This window comes from Arachis stenosperma, chromosome 10, assembly GCF_014773155.1.
Source record: "Arachis stenosperma cultivar V10309 chromosome 10, arast.V10309.gnm1.PFL2, whole genome shotgun sequence".
In the NCBI taxonomy this organism is placed as follows: Eukaryota; Viridiplantae; Streptophyta; class Magnoliopsida; order Fabales; family Fabaceae; genus Arachis; species Arachis stenosperma.
This window is the reverse complement of record NC_080386.1, coordinates 84,441,178-84,463,878: the sequence shown is the minus strand read 5'-3', so window position 1 is coordinate 84,463,878 and position 22,701 is coordinate 84,441,178. Positions and strand designations below refer to the sequence as shown.

The window sequence follows — 22,701 nt, the reverse complement described above, 5'->3', positions numbered from 1 at the left end:
GATGAATGTGATGATCCGTGACACCCATCATCATTCTCACCTATGAACGCGCGTGACTGACAACCACCTCTGTTCTACCTTAGGCCGCGCGCATATCTCTTGGATTCCTTAATCAGAATCTTCGTGGTATAAGCTAGAATTGATGGCAGCATTCATGGGAATCCAGAAAGTCTAACCTTGTCTGTGAAATTAGAGATGATCAAAGAGCAATGAGGGAGGAGCAACAAAGGCAAGGAAGGGACGTAGAAGAGCTTAAGGACATCATTGGTCCTTCAAGAAGAAGACGCCACTAAGGTGGATTCATTCCTTGTTCTTAATTTTTCTGTTTTTTGTTTTTATCTATGTTTTGTGTCTTTACTTCAAGATCATTAGTATGTAGTAACTATGTCTTAAAGCTATGAATAAATTCCATAAATCCTTCACCTCTCTTAAATGAAAAATGTTTTTAACTCAAAAGAACAAGAAGAACATGAATTTCAAAAATTGTCCATGAAATTAGTTTAATTATATTGATGTGGTGACAATACTTTTTGTTTTCTGAATGAATGCTTAAACAGTGCATAATTTTGATCTTGTTGTTTATGAATGTTAAAGTTGTTGGCTCTTGAAAGAATGATGAACAAAGAGAAATGTTATTGATGATCTGAAAAATCATGAAATTGATTCTTGAAGCAAGAAAAAGCAGTGAAAAAAAAGCTTGCAAAAAAAAATATTGGCGAAAAAAAAAGAAAGAAAATGAAAAAGCAAGTAGAAAAAGCCAATAGCCCTTAAAGCCAAAAGGCAAGGGTAAAAAGGATCCAAGGCTTTGAGCATCAACGGATAGGAGGGCCCAAGGAAATAAAATCCAAGTCTAAGCGGCTAAATCAAGCTATCCCAAACCATGTGCTTGTGGCATGCAGGTCCAAGTGAAAAGCTTGAGACTGAGTGGTTAAAGTCGTGATCCAAACCAAAAAGAGTGTGCTTAAGAGCTCTGGACACCTCTAACTGGGGACTTTAGCAAAGCTGAGTCACAATCTGAAAAGGTTCACCCAGTCATGTGTCTGTGGCATTTATGAATCTGGTGGTAATATTGGAAAACAAAATGCTTAGGGCCACGGCCAAGACTCATAATAGTCGCTGTGTTCAAGAACCAACAAACTTAACTAGGAGAATCAATAACACTATCTGAAATTCTAAGTTCCTATAGATGCCAATCATTCTAAACTTCAAAGGAGAAAGTGAGATGCCAAAACTGTTCAGAAGCAAAAAGCTACAAGTCTCGCTCATCTAATTAGAATTAATATTCATTGATATCTTAGAATTTATAGTTTATTCTTTTCTTTTTATCCTGATTGATATTTAGTTGCTTGGGGACAAGCAACAATTTAAGTTTGGTGTTGTGATGAACGGATAATTTATACGCTTTTTGGCATTATTTTTAGGTAGTTTTTAGTATGACCTAGCTACTTTTAAGGATGTTTTCATTAGTTTTTATGGAAAATTCACATTTCTGGACTTTACTATGAGTTTGTGTATTTTTCTGTGATTTCAGGTTTTTTCTGGCTGAAATTGAGGGACCTGAGCAAAACTCTGATAAGAGGCTGACAAAGAACTGTTGATGTTGTTGGAATCTGGCCTCCCTGCACTCAAAATGGATTTTTAGGAGCTACAGAACTTTAAATGGGGCTCTCTCAACGGCGTTGGAAAGTAGATATCCAGACCTTTCCAGCAATATATAATAGTCCATGCTTTATTCGTAATTAGACGACGTAAACTGGCGCTCAACGCCAGTTCCATCCTGCATTCTGGAGTCAAATGCCAGAAACACGTCACGAACCAGAGTTGAATGCCCAAAACACGTTACAACTTGGTGTTCAACTCCAAGAGAAGCCTCTGCTCGTGGATAGATCAAGCTCAGCCCAAGCACACACCAAGTGGGCCCTGAAAGTGGATTTATGCATCAATTACTTACTTCTATAAACCCTAGTAGCTAGTTTAGTATAAATAGAACTTTTTACTAGTGTACTAGTCGTCTTTCGACCACATCTCTGGTCCCTTTCCTATTATTCGATCTTTTGACCACGTTTGGGGGCTGGCCATTCGGCCATGCCTGGACCTTCATCAATTATGTATTTTTAATGGTAGAGTTTCTACACACTATAGATTAAGGGTGTGGAGCTCTGCTGTACCTCAAGTTTTAATGTAATTACTACTATCTTCTATCCAATTCGATTTGATCCTGTTCTAAGATATTCGTTGCATTTCAACTTGATGAATGTGATGATCCGTGACACCCATCATCATTCTCACCTATGAACACACGTGACTGACAACCACCTCCGTTCTACCTTAGGCCGGGCTCATATCTCTTGGATTCCTTGTTCAGAATCTTCGTGGTATAAGCTAGAATTGATGGCGGCATTCTTGGGAATCCGGAAAGTCTAACCTTGTCTGTGGTATTCCGAGTAGAATTCCGGGATTGAATGACTGTGACGAGCTTCAAACTCCTGAAGGCTGGGGGTTAGTGACAGATGCAAAAGAATCGCTGGATTCTATTCCAACCTAATTGAGAACCGACAGATGAATAGTCGTGCTGTGACAGAGCATTTGGACCATTTTCACTGAGAGGATGGGATGTAGCCATTGACAACGGTGATGCCCTACATACAGCTTGCCATAGAAAGGAGTGATAAAAAAACTGGAAGGAAGAAGTAGAAAAGCAAAGATTCAGAAGGAACACAGCACCTCCATACACCTATCTGAAATTCCCACCATTGAATTACATGAGTAACTTTATCTTTATTTTCTATTTATTTTATTATCATTATTTAAACCAATAATCTCTTAATCCATTTAAATCCACTTGACTGGGATTTACAAGATGACCATAGCTTGCTTCATACCAACAATCTCTGTGGGATCGTCCCTTACTCACGTATGGTATTACTTGGACGACCCAGTACACTTGATGGTTTGTTGTGCGGAGTTGTGATAAAGTGTGATTCATGTTTGAGAGCACCAAGCCTTTGGAGCCATTATTGATGATCACAATTTCGTCCACCAAGATACCTCCAAGGATCTTGGAAGACATTCATGAGGAAGAAGTGATTGTTGAAGCTCCACATGAAGAGGAGGAGGTAGGCAAGAGGCATGATGAGGAAGGAGTAAACCTCAAGGAACCCAAGAGGAAAGCTCTAGTAGATGAGTCCATCCCAATTCCATTCCCTTTCATGTTCATGGTATAGAAAGCAAAGAAGACGCTGGAATTTGACATGAACATACTTCAAGTGTTCAAGAAGGTTGAGGTAACCATACCACTTCTTGATGCTATTCAACAGATTCCAAAGTATGCAAAATTCTTGAAAGACTTGTGTACACACAAGGATAGGATAGGGGAATTGGAGACATTATCCTTGGGAAGTTCAATCTCTTCCTTGATGGAACCCATACCAAAGAAATGTGGTGATCCTGGGCCTTGTTTGGTATCTTGTTGTATTGGTGGACACACTTTTCATGATTGTATGTGTGATCAAGGGGCTTGTGTAAGCATCATGCCGCTTTCTACTTTTGTGCAGTTGAATTTAGCTCCATTGAAGATGTCGGCGGCGAGATTTGCCTTGGCCGATAAAAGCGTGATCACGGTAATAGAATAGCCGAAGATGTACTTGCGGGAATCAAGGGCTTGATCTTTCCAGTTGACTTTTATATCCTTGAAATGCCCCCAACAGAGAATAGAAGCTCATCCTCCGTTCTACTTGGTAGGCCTTTCCTTAAAACCTCTAAATTCAAGTTAGATGCCTTCACTGGTACATATTCCTTCAAGGTTAGAGACAAGACTATCAAGTTCAATTTGGAAGAAGCCATGAAACATCCTCCCGAAGAGCATTTCGTTCTCCGATGTGATGTAATTGATGAGTTGGTAGTAGAAGCGTAAGATAAAGACCATAACAAGTTGTGCTACCAAGCCATTGAGGAGACGAATGACGAAGAGGATGAACATGAGTAAGTTGTTGAGGATGAAGCTCGTGAGCTTGATGAAAAAGAACCTCAGCTTGAAGCAAAGAGTGAATTGAAACCTCTTCCATCTCATTTAAAATATGCTTTCTTAGAGGATAACGAAAAGTGTCCAGTCATTATTGCTAGTGAGCTCTCTAGTGAGGAAGAAGAGAGGCTCCTAGATGTTCTCAGAAAGTACAAGAAAGCGATTGGTTGGAGCCTAGCCGATACTGTGGGGATTAACCCTCGCAAATGCATGCACCGTATATTTCTCCAGGAAGGAGGTAGGCCGGTTAGACAATCGCAAAGAAGACTCAATCCAACCATCCTTGATGTGGTAAAGAAAGAGGTCACTAGGCTACTTGATGCGGGTATCATATACCCAATTTCTGACAGTGAGTGGGTAAGCCCGGTCCAGGTTGTTCCAAAGAAGTCAGGCATCACTGTGGTCACAAAGGATGATGGTGGAGTGGTCACCAAGAGAGTACAAAATGCATGGCGAGTGTGCATCGACTATAGGATGTTGAATGCTGCTACAAGAAAGGACCACTACCCTTTTCCCTTTATTGATCAGATGCTAGACCGTTTGGCAGGTAAATCCCATTATTGTTTTCTTGATGGATTCACTGGTTACTTCCAAATTCACATTGCTCTTGAGGATCAGGAAAAGACCACATTTACTTGCCCTTTTTGGCACCTTTGCCTACAAAAGGATTCCGTTTTGGATTAAGGTAAATGGTTAGTTGGGCAATGGGCACAGGTATATTTTCAAAGCAATAAAAGTAAATGAATGACTGTAAAATAAACTCTTGGCAAGGTGTAAGAACTGGATGTCCTATCCTAGTTATCCTTATCAATTGTGATGAGAATTGGATTTTTCTTCCACTTTGTTAACCTCTAACTATGGAGGTAAGTTAAGTGGATGAATTAATTCCAATTTTCAATCAACAATGAGTTTGATAACTCTAGAGTCACCAATTATTTAACCAAAGCCAAAAGGGAAATAGGAAAATCCAAATTATTTATATAAATAAAAGACAACAATCATCAATCTGAAATATCTCAAATAACATTAATTAAGGAGATCAATCTAAACATGGAACAGTTCATAAATTTAATTGGAAAAATAAATAAAAAGGAACATTGAACCTGAATCGAGAGTCACTCTTAAAAACCAAGAGAAGTCCTAAATTCTATTTTCTAAACATCCTAATTTCTAATCCCAATCCTAATCCTAAGACTGAAAACTACATCTAAAATTATGAAAAAGTGAATTATGAAAGCATGATAATGAATGGATGCATTCCCCCACTTTATAGCCTCAAATCTGTGTTCTATGGGCCGAAAACTGGGTCAAAAACAGCCTAGAAGTCACTTCCAGTGCTTTCTGGTCCGTACAGGTCATGGAAAAGTGACGCGGCCGCATGGCTCACGCGACCGCGCGGGTTGCGTTTCTACCAGGTCACGCGTCCGCGTGACTCACGCGTTCGCGATGCTTGGCGTCGAGGCAGCTATGGCAAATTATATATCAAATCGAAGCCCCGAACGTTAGCTTTTCAACGCAACTGAAGCCGGGTCATTTGGACCTCTGTAGCTAAAGTTATAGCCGTTTGAGTGCAAAGAGGTCAGGTTGGACAGCTTAGCAGTTTCTCCAACTTCCTGTATTCCTTCAACTTTTGCATGCTTCCTTTCCATCCTCCAAGCCATTCCTGCCCTATAATATCTGAAAACACTTAACACACATATCAATGCATCTAATGGTAATAAGAGAGGATTAATAATAAGCAAATATAGGATCAAAGAAGCATGTTTTCAATCATAGCACAAAATCGGGAAGGAAAATGTAAAACATGCGAATTGTATGAATAAGTGAGTAAAGAGTTGATAAAATCCACTCAATTAAGCACAAGATGAACCATAAAACATGCAGAATGCAATGCTTAATGTGAATGCTATGTATGATTCCAGGTTCAATGAAGAATAAAATAAAACTTGAAAACAAATAAAACTAAATAAAAATGAAAAAAAATATGATCATACCATGGTGGGTTGTCTCCCACCTAGCACTTTTGGTTAAAGTCCTTAAGTTGGACGTTGGTTGAGCTTCTTTTATGGCAGTTTGTGTTTAAATTCATCCAAAAATCTTCACCAATGCTTGGAATGCCAATAGCCTCCGGGGTCCCAAACTAGGCATGTAAAGCTTCTGAATAGCTTCAAACAGATTTTCAGGCTCCTGGGGTGATGAATATTAGAGTGTGTTCCAAGATCCTAAACTTTGGTTCCAAATCCTCTTTTGTTGTGATCTATACTCTTCTAACTGGGCGGTTTGGAAATTAGATTCTCACCACGGTGGCCAAACGTTCTCCGTGATCAACTCAACTGAGCGTGATACCAATCCTTGCACTTCGAGTTGAAGCGTGGAACCTTATTGAACCTTGTGCACCGGCTCTGAGTATGAGCCATTTCCCTTTTACTCTTAAAGCCGCAGAGAGCTCTAAGCTGGCCATCTGTTTCAAGCAAACCATATTCAAGTGGAATATTGAAGATAAAATACAAGGATTTTACCCACTTATAGTTTGTTGTGGGCGGTAACGGCCTTGGGATAGGTGTTTCCAGTGGTTCTGTGAGTTCTACTCCCTTATAATCTTTTGTGAATTCTTCCACTTCAACCATCTCTTGATCAGAGTCTTCAATTTCTCCCTCATCATCGCTCAAGTCATATATTGGAGGTTGAGAAAGATCTACCTTAGCATCATCTTCATATTCACTCGGGGAAGATTCTTCTGTCTCAAAGAAATCACTTGTTGATTCAAGTTCACCGCTAAGAGAACAGGACTCGTGATCATCATCATCAAGGAAACCTGTGTCCTGGGTTATTCCATTCAGTTTTTCATAAGATATTTGCATTGGAGGCAGTGCAAAATCCTCCTCAGCATCAATTGCAACATCCTTGACGGAGTTCTCCACAACAACCGACTCTTCTTCTTCTGCAATGACAGCTTTCTCTACTTGTTCTAGTACGAAGTTATGCTCCATGCTGTTCACTGGAGCTTCCAGCGTCTCCTTTGTACTGCGTTCTTCATTGGATTCTCTACATAAAGCCATGGGGGTCTGTTGAGGGGCTGAGTGTCTGGAAGATAATTGTTTTAACTTCTCCACCATTGCTTGCTCCAGTTGATGAAGGAGTGTGGTACATTGTTTCATTGATTCTTTGAGGCTATCCCGTGATTCTGACTTTGATGGATATGGGTTATGTGTATGGGGGAGTGGTGGTTCTTGGGAGTAATTGGATTGGTATTGGGGCGGATAAGGATCGTATGGTGACGAATGGCGAAAAGAAGCTTGTGAGTGTGGTGGTTCGAGATCATGTTGAGAGGATGGTCTATAGGCACGGGGTGGGGCTTGTTGGTAGTTACAAGGTTGTCCACCATATCTTTCAGCTGGGTATGCATTGTAGAATGATCGTTGTCCATGATATCTTGGAGGGTGTTGTTGCCTAAAGGGTTGATTAGATCCTCTTGACTCCATCCATCCTTGATTGGTCTGACCTTGATGCATATTCCTGCTGTGGTTTCTATTTCCTTCCACAAAGTTAGAACTAAACTCAAAGCGAGAGGGGTGATAATTCATAATAACTATCAGAAATAAGGGGAAAAAAGAGAAAACAAATAAACAAGTAAAAGAAAAATATTTTTTTTGAAAAGTATTTACAATAACCAATAATAAGGCACACGTTTGCAATTCCCCGGCAACGGCGCCATTTTGACGTTAGCATTTTTGCCAGTAAAGAATTTCATAAAAACAGTCGCGTTGTAGATATAGTCTCTAAACCGACAGAAATCCCTTCGTACAAACGTTTTGGTTGTCACAAGTAACAAACCCCTTTTAAAATTGATAACCGAGTATTTAAACCTCGTGTCATCTTCTCAAGGAATTGCAGGGAGGTATGTTCTTATTATTGGTTATGAAATAGTGTGTTTGGGGTTTTGGATTAAGGTAAAAGGTTAGTTGGGCAATAGGCACAGGTATATTTTCAAAGCAATAAAAGTAAATGAATGACTGTAAAATAAACTCTTTGCAAGGTGTAAGAACTGGATGTCCTATCCTAGTTATCCTTATCAATTGTGATGAGAACTGGATTTTTCTCCCACTTTGTTAACCTCTAACTATGGAGGTAAGTTAAGTGGATGAATTAATTCCAATTTTCAATCAACAATGAGTTTGATAACTCTAGAGTCACCAATTATTTAACCAAAGCCAAAAGGGAAACAGGAAAATCCAAATTATTTATATAAATAAAAGACAGCAATCATCAATCTGAAATATCTCAAATAACATTAATTAAGGAGATCAATCTAAACATGGAACAGTTCATAAATTTAATTGGAAAAATAAATAAAAAGGAACATTGAACCTGAATCGAGAGTCACTCTTAAAAACCAAGAGAAGTCCTAAATCCTAGTTTCTAAAAATCCTAATTTCTAATCCTAATCCTAATCCTAAGAGAGAGGAGAGAACCTCTCTCTCTGAAAACTACATCTAAAATTATGAAAAAGTGAATTATGAAAGCATGATAATGAATGGATGCATTCCCCCACTTTATAGCCTCAAATCTGTGTTCTCTGGGCCGAAAACTGGGTCAGAAACAGCCCAAAAGTCACTTCCAGCGCTTTCTGGTCCGTACAAGTCGCGGAAAAGTGACGCGGCCGCATGGCTCACACGGCCGCGCGGGTTGCGTTCCTGCCAGGTCACGCATCCGCGTGACTCACGCGTTCGCATCGCCTGGTGTCAAGGCAGCTATGGCAAATTATATATCAAATCGAAGCCCCGGACGTTAGCTTTCCAACGCAACTGGAACCGTGTCATTTGGATCTATGTACCTAAAGTTATAGCCGTTTGAGTGCGAAGAGGTCAGGCTGGACAGCTTAACAGTTTCTCCAACTTCCTGTATTCCTTCCACTTTTGCATGCTTCCTGTTCCGAGGGTTACCTGAAACGTGTAGCTCGGTCGTCTGGCAAGACCCGAGGTAGGGGTTCCGTGACCCGAGCTTGGTGTGCTGAGCGGCGGGGGGTTGTACCTGCAATGACACTCCGATGCTTAAGTTAGCATGGGTCCAAGCAGATATTGAGTAGAATTAGAGTATGAGTTATACCTGGGTGCTCCAGTGTATTTATAATGGTGAGATGTGGCCTCCTGTGGATAGGATAAGTTAGTTATCTTATCTTATCTTTAAGTGAGGTCATCTTATCTTCAAGGGAACCGCCTTTATCTTTCTGGGCTTTTAGCCGCCTTTAGATTGGGCTTTTCTTCTTTATTTGTCCGAGGTCCGACCTCAGGCGTGGGCCTTTGGGACGAGGTCGGACCTTCTGCGAACTTCCCGAGTTTGGAGAGCTCGGTCAGGGTATGAACAGTGCCCCTGTCCGAGTTCGTCCTTTTGAGAGGTCGAGCTCGGGCATAGTCGTTCTTTTCAAAATTTGAAAATGGCCGTTTCAGCATTTATTGCTTTTTACCGTTTCTCCTCGATTTCCGTTCGGGCTCTGTGAAGGCATTATTTATTTGCCCCTTTCCTCATTTTCTTTGTTTATTCTGTTCCCTTTCCCTTTTTCTGGGTTTTTCGCCGCCTCTCTTTCGAGCATCTTCCTTCTTTCTCTCTGTTCTTCTTCTCCGATTCTTTCTGTGCGTTGTTTTTCGGGGTTTCCTCTGCGCCGCTGTTTTCGTTCTTCTTGCATCGGAGCTCGTTGTCTTCTTCCTTTCTCCCAGGTTTGTTTCTTGTCTTTACTTTTGCTGTGCACATATGCTGGGGTTGCCCCGGAAAGAGGCGCCGCCATTGCTTTGGTTGTTTGTATGTGGGGGGGGGCTCTTTTCTCTTGGTACTTTGTTTTTGGGTTACTGCATTTTTCTTAAAAGGAACTTTTGTTTTCTTGCTTCTGCTGAATGGGTTTTTTGCTGTCTGCCTATTATGTGATTTTTGGCTTGCTGTTGTATTCTTCTTTGTAGGCAAGATTTTTTATGTCTCGAAAGGTGTTTCAAGATATGTCGACCAAGATTCCGAGTGGTCTTGGTTGGGTAGATCCTGTTCCTCTAAGGGTCCCTTCTGTTGTAGATTCTGAGTATCTAGTTAGGTTCCGTAGGGAGTGTAGTATTTGTGAGAACAGGGAGTCTGAGCGGGATTATGAGCTAGTAGCCCCGGAGTCCGAGGAGAGAGTGTGCTTCCCGCCTTTAGAAAGTTCCGAGAAGCTATTCTTTTATGCTTACGATTGTTTTTTCTCTAAGCTGGGTGTACGACTTCCTTTTACCGACTTGGAGTCCGAGGTCCTTTGGTCTTTTAACCTTGCCCCTACGCAACTCCATCCAAATTCTTGGGCGTTTTTAAAGCTGTTTCAACTTTTGTGTCAGTTTTTGGGCGTCTCCCCTTCTGTTTCTCTTTTTTCCTATCTGTTCGCGTTGACGAAGCCGGGGTCGGGTGCTGGGAAGGTGTCTTGGGTCTCTTTTAGGGCTAACCAGGGGAAGAAGTTTTGTACCTTGTATGATGAGTCGTTTCATGATTTCAAGAACTACTATTTCAAGGTCCGGGCTGCTGGAGATGTCCGACCTTTCTTTCTAGATGAGAGTGGGGAGCCTTCTTTTCCTCTTTGTTGGCAGGAGAATGTTGTGTCGGTTAAGTATACTTTTGAGAGTCTAGATGAGGTAGAGCAGGCTTTTGCAGGTGTGTTGAGCAGTTTATGGGGTCGGGCACCTCACTTGGACACGAAGAAAATGTTGGGAGATCCAAGCCTTCTCCGTTCCGAGTTAGGTAGTTCCCGACCTCTCCGAGCTTCATCCTTTTAGTATTTTGCCTGTTTGTGATAATCCCTTTCTTTTTGTTTCTGCAGAGATGTCTTCTCAGGCGGATTCCATGAAGTTTCTTCATCGGTCGAAGAAGTCTGCGGCTGCTCGGAATATCGAGGCTGAGGTTTCTGCCCGATCTTCTCCGCAGAAGACTACCATGGGTGTTCAGACTCGGTCGAAGACCATTCCGACTCCTCAGTTCCGAGCTATAACTCAAGATCCTCCGACCTCCGGACCCGGTCACCTTTCCCCGTCTTCGACCTCGGGTCCTCCCCCCAAGAAACAGAAGACCTCTCAAGAGCTTGCTGGTTTCAATGATAAGGATTTTGACGCTCTTGGTTGGATTGAGCAGCACATTCTCCCCCAGACCTTTATTTCTACTGATGATGCGTCTATGGAGCATCACTTTCAGTATATGGCGCGGAGCTGTGTTCGGATGGCTAGTCTTCATGCCGCTATTGCTCGGGAGTTCAAGAAAGCTCCCCTTGGGGCGACCAGCTCCCGACTTGAGAAGGCACGGTCTGAGCTTGATAAGATTAGTCAACTGAAGGCTGCCAGGATTACTGAGCTGGAGGCCTCTTTGGAGGAAGAGAAAACTAGGGCCACCGCGGCTGTGGCGGCGGCGAAGACATCTGAGGAGATGGCGAGGGTGGCGACGGAGAACTATACTAGGCTGTATGCCGAGCTTGTGGAGACGAAGGAGAAGTTGCAGTATGCTCGGGATGATTTTTACGAGCTGGAAGATAATGTGGCCAAGGGTATGGATGCTATGTTTGTGAATTTGAGGGATCAGGTCCGGGTTCTTGCTCCCGACCTGGATCTGAGCTTATTCAGTACGGAAAACATTGTTGTGGAGGGAAAGATTGTTCCTGCTCCTGCCGAGGATGAGGTTCCGGTGTCCGACCACAAGGCTCCGGTGTCTGACCCCGAGGTTCCGGTTGTGAACCCGACTTCACCTTTGGATGAGGATAGATCTGGTGTGGAGGTTTCAAACCGGGATGACGTTGCCGTCGATGCAGTCCCGATATCTATGTTTCAGCCTGCTGTCGATGTGGAGTCCGGAAAGGGCCTCGATCCTCTGTAGTCTTGTACTTCTTGGTGTTTTGCCCGATCTGTGGGCTCTTTTGTTTTTGGATGGTTTCTGTTGAACACTTTGGACACCTTTTGTTGTAGTAACTTTATTATGCGGTGTTTTTTGTTCGCGCTTGACTTTTTGTTTCCGCTTTTGTGCTTTTTAGTCGTTTTCGGATAACAACTTTTTAGCTAGCGTTTTGACTTCTTACTTTCGCTTTTGTGCTTTTTAGTTGTTTTTTATTAACAACTTTTTAGCTAGCGTTTTGACTTTTTACTTTCGCTTTTTTGCTTTTTAGTTGTTTTTGATTAACAACTTTTTAGCTAGCGTTTTGACTTCTTACTTTCGCTTTTGTGCTTTTTAGTTGTTTTTGATTAACAACTTTTTAGCTAGCGTTTTGACTTCTTACTTTCGCTTTTGTGCTTTTTAGTTGTTTTCAATTAACAACTTTTTAGCTAGCGTTTTGAAACTTCTTTCGATTTTGTTCTTTTCGCTTGTACTTTTTAGTTGCTTTTTCTAAAGCAACTTTTTTAGTAAGCGTTTTTCGAAATCTTGGTTCTTGCCGTTTTAAGGCTTCTTTCTTGTGCCGAGCTTTTTCTCGGACATCGGGTGCTCGAGTACCTCCTTTTTGTTAGGTCCGACTTTGTCGTTGGTCGGTTCTTCTGAGTTATTTCTGTAATCTCTTTTTATTTGGCTTTTTGAGCCATTTTAGAGTTACTTTATAACTTTTCCCTTTGTTGGGTCCGACTTCGTCGTTTGGTCGGCCTTTTTAAGTTATTTTTGTAACCTCTTTTTTATTTGGCTTTTCGAGCCATTTTCAGGGTTACTTTATAACTTCTCACATTAATTTGAACCTCGTCGCTTTATCTTTGCCGACCTTGTATGGTCTTTTGGCAAATGATTTTTTGCGTTTTGCCGAGCATAAATTAATGCGCCTTGGTGGGGTACTTTCTAGGATTTGCTTCATCATGAGAAAGAGAAAATAGAGAAATTTGATTAGTATTAAAAAAGAAAGAATATTTACAAAGTGTTTACCCTTTAGGTCGGGTATCCTGCTTAACCGGGTGTCTCATTAAAAAACCCTTGTAGGGAAAAAGAGTACACCTCGGGTTAAGTTTTTCTAGCTGTAGTACCGTCTTAGATTACAGGCGTGCCAGGTCCTGGGCAGCTCATTGCCTTCTAGGTCGGATATTTTGTAGTAGCCTGTCCCTAAGACTTCTGTTACCTTGTAGGGCCCTTTCCAATTTGCGGCTAGCTTTCCTTCTCCCGACTTTTGTGTTCCGATGTCATTTCGGATTAGAATCAGGTCGTGAATGGAGAAGCTTCGCTTTATTACCTTTTGATTGTATCTGAGGGCCGTTCACCGTTTTAAGGCTTCTTCTCGAATCCGAGCTCTTTCTCGGACCTCGGGGAGGAGGTCGAGTTCTTCCCTTTGTGCCTGTGGGTTATCTTTTTCGTTGTAGAAGATGGTTCTAGGTGACCCTTCCTCTATTTCAATAGGAATCATTGCTTCCATTCCATAAGCTAGTCGGAATGGCGATTCTCCCGTTGTAGAGTGTGGGGTTGTCCGATATGCCCATAGCACCTGGGGGAGCTCTTCGGTCCATGCCCCTTTGTCCTCTTGGAGTCTTCGTTTTAACCCGGCCAAGATGATTTTATTTGCAGCTTCTGCTTGCCCATTGGCTTGTGGGTGCTCGACTGATGTGAATTGCTGTTTGATTTTTAGTTCGGCCACCAATTTCTGAAAACTTGTGTCCGTGAATTGCGTTCCATTGTCTGTTGTGATGGAGTAGGGGACTCCGAACCTTGTGACAATGTTTTTGTATAGGAATTTGCGGCTTTTCTGAGCCGTAATGGCGGCTAAGGGTTCAGCTTCGATCCACTTCGTGAAGTAGTCGACCCCTACTATGAGGTATTTGACTTGCCCCGGTCCTTGTGGGAACGGGCTGAGTAGGTCGAGTCCCCATTTTGCGAAGGGCCATGGTGCAGTGATGCTGATAAGGTCTTCGGGTGGTGCTTTGTGAAAATTGGCGTGTTTTTGGCAGGGGGGGCATATTTTCACAAACTCTGTTGCGTCTCTTTGCAAGGTCGGCCAGTAGAACTCGGCTCTGACTACTTTTTTGGATAGTGCCCGAGCTCCGAGATGGTTCCCGCACATGCCTTCGTGGACTTCTTCGAGGACGCTCTTCGTTTCTGAGGTCGGGACGCACCTAAGGAGGGGGTTTGCGAATCCTCTTCTGTATAATACGTCGTGAATTAGTGTATAATTCTGGGCGTCTTTCGTGAGTCTTTTAGCTTCCTTTCTTTCGGCGGGGAGAGTTCCTGACTTCAGGTAGCTGAGTATGGGGGTCATCCATCCTTGCTGTTGGTCGGATATATTTAGCGTTTCTTCCCCTCTTAGCACGGAGGGAGATCGTAAGGTTTCCTGGAGGAGACTTCTGTTGTTGCCTCCGGGCTTGGTGCTGGCAAGCTTTGAGAGGGCGTCTGCCCGGGCATTTTGTTCCCGAGGTATGTGCTGGATCTGTATTTCTGAAAAGTGGCGTAATTGTGCCTGTGTTTGGTCCAGGTATTTCTTCATAGTCGGGTCTTTGGCCTGGTAGCTTCCATTGACTTGTGATGTGACGACCTGGGAGTCGCTGAAGATTGTGATTTTCTGGGCTCCGACCTCTTCGGCTAGTTTTAGGCCTGCTAGTAGGGCCTCGTATTCGGCTTGGTTGTTCGAAGCCTGGAACTCGAATTTTAGGGATAGTTCTATCCGCGTTCCTTGGTCGCTTTCGAGTATAACCCCTGCCCCACTTCCTGTTTTATTTGAGGACCCGTCAACGTACAGGTTCCATGAGAGTGGGGTTCCAGGGGTCTCAGTGTATTCCGCGACGAAGTCGGCTAGATACTGAGATTTTATCGCAGTCCGGGCTTCATAGTGGAGGTCGAACTCGGACGGTTCCACCGCCCATTGTAGGATTCGTCCTGCCAGGTCTGTTTTTTGTAGGATGTGTCTCATGGGTTGGTTTGTCCGGACTTTGATGGTGTGGGTTTGAAAGTAGGGGCGGAGCCTCCGAGCTGTGAATACTAGGGCGTAGGCGAATTTTTCTATATTCTGATAGTTTAATTCGGCCCCTTGTAGTGCCTTGCTTACGAAGTATATGGGGTGTTGTCCTTGGTCATTTTCTCGTATTAATGCTGAAGCAACTGCCCGATGTCCGACCGAGAGGTATAATACGAGCTCTTCCCCTTTTAAAGGTCGGGTTAGGATTGGTGGCTGCCCGAGGAATTCCTTGAATTCTTGGAAGGCTTTTTCGCACTCCGGGGTCCATGAGAAGGGTTTCCCTTTCTTTAGGAGTGAGTAGAGAGGTAGTGATTTTATCCCTGATCCTGCCAAGAATCTTGATAGGGCGGCTAGCCTTCCATTTAGTTGTTGTACTTCTTTGACACACGTCGGGCTCTTCATTTTGAGTATCGCTTGGCATTTGTCCGGGTTTGCTTCGATGCCTCTTTGAGTCAGCATGAAGCCTAAGAACTTTCCGGCTTCTGCGGCGAAGGTGCACTTGGTCGGGTTAAGTCTCATGTTGTGTTTCCTGAGGGTGCCGAAGACACTTGTGAGGTCGGGAACCAAGTTTCTGTCTTCTTGTGTCTTTACCAGCATATCGTCGACGTACACTTCTAGTTGTAGCCCGATGTGCTCTGAGAATACTTTGTTCATTAGCCTCTGGTAGGTTGCCCCGGCGTTCTTCAGCCCGAAGGGCATTACTACGTAGCAGTAGTTTGCCCTTGGGGTTATGAACGAGGTCTTTTCTTGGTCGGGTCCGTACATCGGGATTTGATTGTATCCCGAGTATGCATCCATGAAGGAGAGATATCTGTAGCCTGAGGCTGCGTCGACTAAGGCGTCGATGTTTGGTAGTGGATATGGGTCTTTGGGGCAGGCTTTGTTGAGATCCGTGTAATCGACGCACATCCTCCATTTTCCGTTGGGCTTTTTTACCAGGACCACGTTTGCGAGCCATAGGGGATATTTTACTTCCCTAATGAATCCCGCATCTAGCAGTGCTTGTACCTGTTCTTCTATTGCCTGCATGCGCTCGGGTCCGAGCTTCCGGCGTCTCTGTTGGACGGGTCTGGATCCCGGGTATACTGATAGCTTTATGGCACATCAGGTCGGGACTTATGCCTGGCATGTCGGAGGCCTTCCAGGCGAAGAGGTCGGAATTCTCCCTTAAGAGGGTTATGAGTTCCTCCTTTAGGCCTGCTTCGAGGTTTGCTCCAATGTTTGTTACTTTTTCAGGTGTGTTCCCGATTTGGATCCTTTCGGTTTCTCCCTCTGGTTGTGGCCGAAGGTCTTCTCGGGTTTGAACTCGCCCGAGTTCTATTGTGTTGACTTCTTTCCCTTTTAGGCTTAGGCTTTCGTTGTAGCATCGCCGTGCTAGCTTTTGGTCGCCCTTTAGGGTAGCGATTCCTTTTGTGGTAGGGAACTTCATACAGAGGTGTGGGGTCGAGACTATAGCTGCCAGTCTGTTTAAGGTTGGTCGCCCAATGAGGGCATTGTATGCTGAAGTGACGTCGACTACAATGTAGTCGATGCTTAATGTTTTAGATTGCTCGCCTCTTCCAAAGGTAGTGTGTAGCGAGATGTATCCTAAGGGATGGATCGGGGTGTCCCCTAGCCCAAATAGGTCGGTGGGATAGGCTTTTAGCTCTTTTTCCTCAAGTCCGAGCTTGTCGAAGGCCGCTTTGAACAGGATATCTGCTGAGCTTCCCTGGTCAATCAGGGTTCGATGTAAGTTGGCGTTTGCTAGAATAACGGTGATCACCATTGGATCGTCGTGCCCGGGTATTATCCCTTGAGCATCCTCTCGGGTAAATGAGATAGTGGGTAACTCGGGCAGGGGACTGTCTTCTCGGACATGATAGATTTCTTTGAGGTGTCTTTTTCGCGAAGATCGGGATGCTCCTCCGCCTGCGAAACCTCCATTTATCATGTGAACGTGTCTTTCAGGGGTTCGCGGGACTTGTTCGGCCTGACCTTCATTGTCTCCTCGTCTTCTCTTCCTGGTCTCTTCTCCTTTCTCTGCTATGTATCTGTCGAGCTTTCCTTCTCTGGCTAGCTTTTCTATAACATTCTTTAGGTCGTGGCAGTCGTTGGTAGAATGACCGTAGAGCTTGTGATATTCGCAGTATTCGGACCGATCTCTCCTCGCTCTTTTGTGTTTTAGAGGTCGGGGTGGTGGGATCTTTTCGGTGTGACATACTTCTCTGTAGATGTCTACCAGGGAGACTCGGAGGGGGGTATAGCTGTGGCACTTCCGTGGCTTGTCCGAGTTGGGTTCTTCTTTCTTCTTCTGTTCTCGATCTCGATCTCGGAGTGGGTAGGTTGATTCCTTCCTAGAAGAGTCTCTTAGCTGGGAGGTTTCCTCCATATTGATATATTTTTCTGCCCGCTCCTGCACCTCGTATAGGGAGGTCGGGTATCGTTTGGAGAGGGATTGGCTAAACGGTCCTTCCTTTAGGCCGTTTGCCAATCCCATGATAGCTGCTTCAGTGGGCAAGTGTTGTATGTCCAGGCAGGCTTTGTTGAATCGCTCCATGTATTCTCGGAGAGTTTCTTGGTTACCTTGTTTGATCCCGAGTAGACTGGGGGCATGTTTTGCCTTGTCCTTTTGAATGGAGAACCTTGTTAGGAATTTCTTAGTTAGGTCTTCGAAGCTGGTGATTGATCTCGGTGGCAGGTTGTCGAACCACCTCATGGCTGACTTGGTGAGAGTGGTGGGGAAGGCTTTGCACCGAATCGCGTCGGAGGCGTCGACTAGGTACATTCTGCTTCTGAAGTTGCTGAGGTGGTGACTTGGGTCGGTGGTGCCGTCGTAGAGATCCATATCGGGTGGTTTGAAGTTTCGCGGTACCTTCTCCTTCATGATCTCTTTTGTGAAGGGATCATGATTGTCTTCGGGGGTGGCGTCGCATTCTGTTCGATCTTTCAGGTTGGCCTCTATTTTCCGTAGTTTTTCTTCTAATTGTCTGCGCTTGCGAGCCTCCCTTCTCAGATCTTGTTCGGTTTCTTTTTGCTTCTTTATGTCCTCTTCGAGTTGTTTCAGTCGGTTTTGTTGTGCCCGGACTGCTTCTAGAATTTCCGAGCTCTTTTCTCTTTCGGGATTTTGTGGATCTTTGTTTGGGAGTGATGTACTTGGGCGATTCTGTTTGTTTCCTCCTGGAGTGTGTGGTGATAGAGGGCTGTCCGGTCGTTCTCCGGTGTCAATTTCCTCTTCTTGTTCTGATGTAGCGTGGTTATTGTTGGGAGGGTCGTCCGCCATGGTAAAGGGATGACTTCCAGGCTCCCCGGCAACGGCGCCAATGTTCCGAGGGTTACCTGAAACGTGTAGCTCGGTCGTCTGGCAAGACCCGAGGTAGGGGTTCCGTGACCCGAGCTTGGTGTGCTGAGCGGCGGGGGGTTGTACCTGCAATGACACTCCGATGCTTAAGTTAGCATGGGTCCAAGCAGATATTGAGTAGAATTAGAGTATGAGTTATACCTGGGTGCTCCAGTGTATTTATAATGGTGAGATGTGGCCTCCTGTGGATAGGATAAGTTAGTTATCTTATCTTATCTTTAAGTGAGGTCATCTTATCTTCAAGGGAACCGCCTTTATCTTTCTGGGCTTTTAGCCGCCTTTAGATTGGGCTTTTCTTCTTTATTTGTCCGAGGTCCGACCTCAGGCGTGGGCCTTTGGGACGAGGTCGGACCTTCTGCGAACTTCCCGAGTTTGGAGAGCTCGGTCAGGGTATGAACACTTCCTTTCCATCCTTCAAGCCATTCCTGCCCTATAATATCTGAAAACACTTAACACACATATCAAGGCATCTAATGGTAATAAGAGAGGATTAATAATAAGCAAATATAAGATCAAAGAAGCATGTTTTCAATCATAACACAAAATCAGGAAAGAAAATCGAAAACATGCGAATTATATGAATAAGTGAGTAAAGAGTTGATAAAATCCACTCAATTAAGCACAAGATGAACCATAAAATAGTGGTTTATCAGTAATGCACCCGCTACTTTTTAGCGGTGCATGACTAGTGTCTTTTCCGATCTAATGAAAAATTGTCTGGAAGTCCTTATGGACGACTTCAGTGTTTATGGAACTTCTTTTGATTGTTGCTTGGGGAACTTAGCCAAGGTCTTAGCTAGATGTGTTGACACCAACCTTGTCATAAATTTTGAAAAATGCCACTTTATGGTAAGACAAGGTATAGTGTTAGGACATGTAGTGTCTCATGAGGGAATTTCTGTAGACCCGGCCAAGGTCGATGTTATCACCACTTTATCTCACCCCTCATCTGTGAGGGAGGTCCGCTCATTTTTAGGACATGCAGGATTTTATAGGCGCTTTATCAAAGATTTCAGCAAGATTGCTTTACCATTGTCGTGCCTACTCCAAAAAGATGTGAATTTTGAGTTTGATGATGAATGTGCAAAAGCTTTTGAAGAGTTTAAGAGAGCTCTTACCACAGCACCGATTGTGCGAGGCCCCAACTGGACGTTGCCATTTGAGAGAATCTACGATGCGTCAAACCAAGCTGTAGGTGCCGCGCTTGCACAGCGTGATGGTAAACTCCCTTATGTCATTGCATACTCTTCTAAGACACTTGATGCAGCACAATCCGACTATACCACTATTGAAAAGGAACTCCTAGCTATTGTTCATGCTTTAGATAAATTTAGATCTTATTGCTAGCATCAAAGATAGTGGTATACACAGATCATGCAGCTTTAAAATACTTGTTGTCAAAGAATGAGTCAAAACCTAGGCTCATACGTTGGATCCTGCTTTTGTAAGAATTCGACATTGAGATTAGGGACCGGAGTAGATCTCAAAATTTGGTTACGGATCATCTAAGCCGCCTTAAAAATTTAAAATCTGATCTTTTTCCGATCAATGACTCATTCCCATTGGATAGTTTGCATGCTGTGTCGAGTAGTTTTCCTTTGTTTGCCCCAATGGCGAACCACTTGGTTGCGAAACTCTTCCCTCCCAACTTTTCCAAACACCAAAGGGATAAGTTGAGGAGTGATTCCAAATATTACATTTGGGGTGACCCTCACTTGTGGAAGAGGGGAGTAGACCAAGTAATTCGAAGATGTGTCCCAGAGTCCGAAATCCAACCCATTCTTGAAGCTTGCATTCGTCCGAGTGTGGTGGCCACTTTGGCCCACAAAGGACCGCAAAAAAGGTGTTGGATTGTGGATTCTGGTGGCTGACCTTATTCAAAGATGCTAACCGATTATGTATGTCTTGCCATCAGTGTCAAAAGTCGGAAAACACATCCCAAAGGGATAAAATGCCTCGACAACCTATGTTGTTTTGTGAGATATTTGATGTATGGGGCATTGACTTTATGGGACCGTTTCGTAACTCAAGTGGGTATCTATACATTCTATTAGCGGTTGACTACGTGTCAAAGTGGGTAGAAGCAATACCTACCCGCCTTCACGACACCAATACCGTCATTTCTTTTATTAGGAATAACATTGTATGCCGTTATAGGTCGCCACGAGCAATCGTGAACGACCAAGGATCCCACTTTTGTAACAGGAAGGTAGAGGCATTGCTCAAGCGCTATGGAGTGGTGCATAAGGTTGCCACGCTTATCATCCGCAAACCAACGGACACGCAGAAGTGTCCAACCAGGAAATTAAAAGAATTTTGGAGAAAGTAGTCAATCCGCAAAGGAAGGATTGGAGCATCCGGTTAGGAGATGCACTATAGGCGTATAAGACAGCCTACAAGACTCCATTAGGGATGAGTCCCTTCAGGATTGTCTATGGGAAGGCATGTCACCTTCCAGTGGAAATTGAGCATAGAGCCTATTGGGCGGTAAAACAATGCAACATGGATTTGACCCAAGCAGGAGTAGCTAGAAAATTACTGCTAGAGGAGCTCGAATGTTTTAGGAACGAAGCATATGAAAATGCCCGGATCTACAAGGAGAAGACCAAGGCATTCTATGACCATCACATCCGGAAAAAAGAACTTTCAAGAAGGTGATGAGGTGCTCCTCTACAATTCGAGGCTTTGTTTCATGCCTGGCAAGCTCCGTTCTAGATGGGAAGGACCTTTCAAGGTAAAAGAGATAAAGCCTTATGGAGTGGTGGAGTTGTTTGATCCTAAAAGTGAAGCAACCTTCAAGGTGAATGGACATAGAGTGAAGAAGTACCATGGCTACAAGCTCCCAAAGGAGCTGGAGGTGTTCCTACTGGAGGATGCACCTAAAGAAGGAGAAGTTTGAGCGACTGACCGTCCAACTTAAGGACGTTAAAGAAAAGTGCTTGGTGGGAGGCACCCCACCGTGGTATGATTTTACTTGTATATACCGTTTGCTTTTTGTTTAGATTTTTGAGAATTTTGTGATTTCTTGATGTTGTTGATTGCATAGGGATTCTAGTTGTTGTCATTTTTATTGGTTAACTAGGATGTTTAGATAAACTTCATCATTTTGGTATGGATGATATGTTGGAATAGAGAGAATGCTATGTTTTGAAAGATGCATGAATTTGTGAAGTGTTCTCTTGCATACTAGCCACAACACCTACCAAAACCCAAGTCCCCATGTTCTCTTGTGAAGGGTATACATGTGTTTTGGTAGGTGTTTTGGCTAGCATGCAAGAGAACACTTTACGAATTCATGCATCATTCAAAACATAGCATGCTCTCTATTCCAACAAATCATCCATAACAAAATGATGAAGTTTACTTAAACATTCTAGTTGACCAACAAAAATGACAACAACTAGAATTCCTATGCAATCAACAACATCAAGAAATCACAAAATTCTAAAAAATTTAAACAAAAAGCAGATGGTATACACAAGGAAGATCTTACCACGGTGGGGTGCCTCCCACCAAGCACTTTTCTTTAACGTCCTTAAGTTGGATGGTCAGTCGCTCAAACTTCTCCTTCTTTAGGTGCATCCTCCAGTAGGAACACCTCTAGCTCCCTTGGGAGCTTGTAGCCATGGTACTTCTTCACTCTATGTCTATTCACCTTGAAGGTTGCTTCACTTTTAGGATCAAACAACTCCACCACTCCATAGGGCTTTATCTCTTTTACTATGAAAGGTCCTTCCCATCTAGAACGAAGCTTGTCAGGCATGAAATGAAGCCTCGAATTGTAAAGGAGCAGATCATCACCCTCTTGGAAATCCTTTTTCCGGATGTGGTGGTCATGGAATGCTTTGGTTTTCTCTTTGTAGATCCGAGCATTCTCATATGCTTCATTCCTCAAACATTCGAGCTCCTCTAGCTGTAATTTTCTGCCTACTCCTGCTTGGGTCAAATCCATTTGCGTTGCTTTACCGCCCAGTAGGCTCTATGCTCAATTTCCACTAGAAGGTGGCATGCCTTCCCATAGACAAACCGGAAGGGACTCATCCCTAATGGAGTCTTGTAGGCCATTCTATACGCCCATAGTGCATCTCCTAACCGGATGCTCCAATCCTTCCTTTGCAGATTGACTACTTTCTCCAAAATTCTTTTAATTTCTCGGTTGGATACTTCCGCTTGTCCATTGGTTTGCGGGTGATAAGCGATGGCAACCTTATGCACCACTCCATTGCGCTTTAGCAATGCCTCTACCTTCCTGTTACAAAAGTGGGATCCTTGGTCGCTCACGATTGCTTGTGGCGACCCATAACGGCATACAATGTTATTCCTAATGAAAGAAATGACAGTATTGGCGTCGTCAATACGGGTAGGTATTGCTTCTACCCACTTTTACACGTAGTCAACCGCTAACAGAATGTATAGATACCCACTTGAGTTAGGAAACGGTCC

General features: G+C 43.7%; 1 protein-coding gene across 1 annotated transcript; it reads right to left on the bottom strand.

Moving 5' to 3' along the window:
- Positions 1–21,814: 21,814 nt before the first annotated feature.
- Positions 21,815–22,210, bottom strand: LOC130957294 (uncharacterized). Its single transcript, XM_057884160.1, has one exon. It carries the CDS (start codon positions 22,208–22,210, stop codon positions 21,815–21,817), a length of 396 nt encoding a protein of 131 aa, XP_057740143.1.
- Between the last annotated feature and the right edge of the window lie 491 nt (positions 22,211–22,701).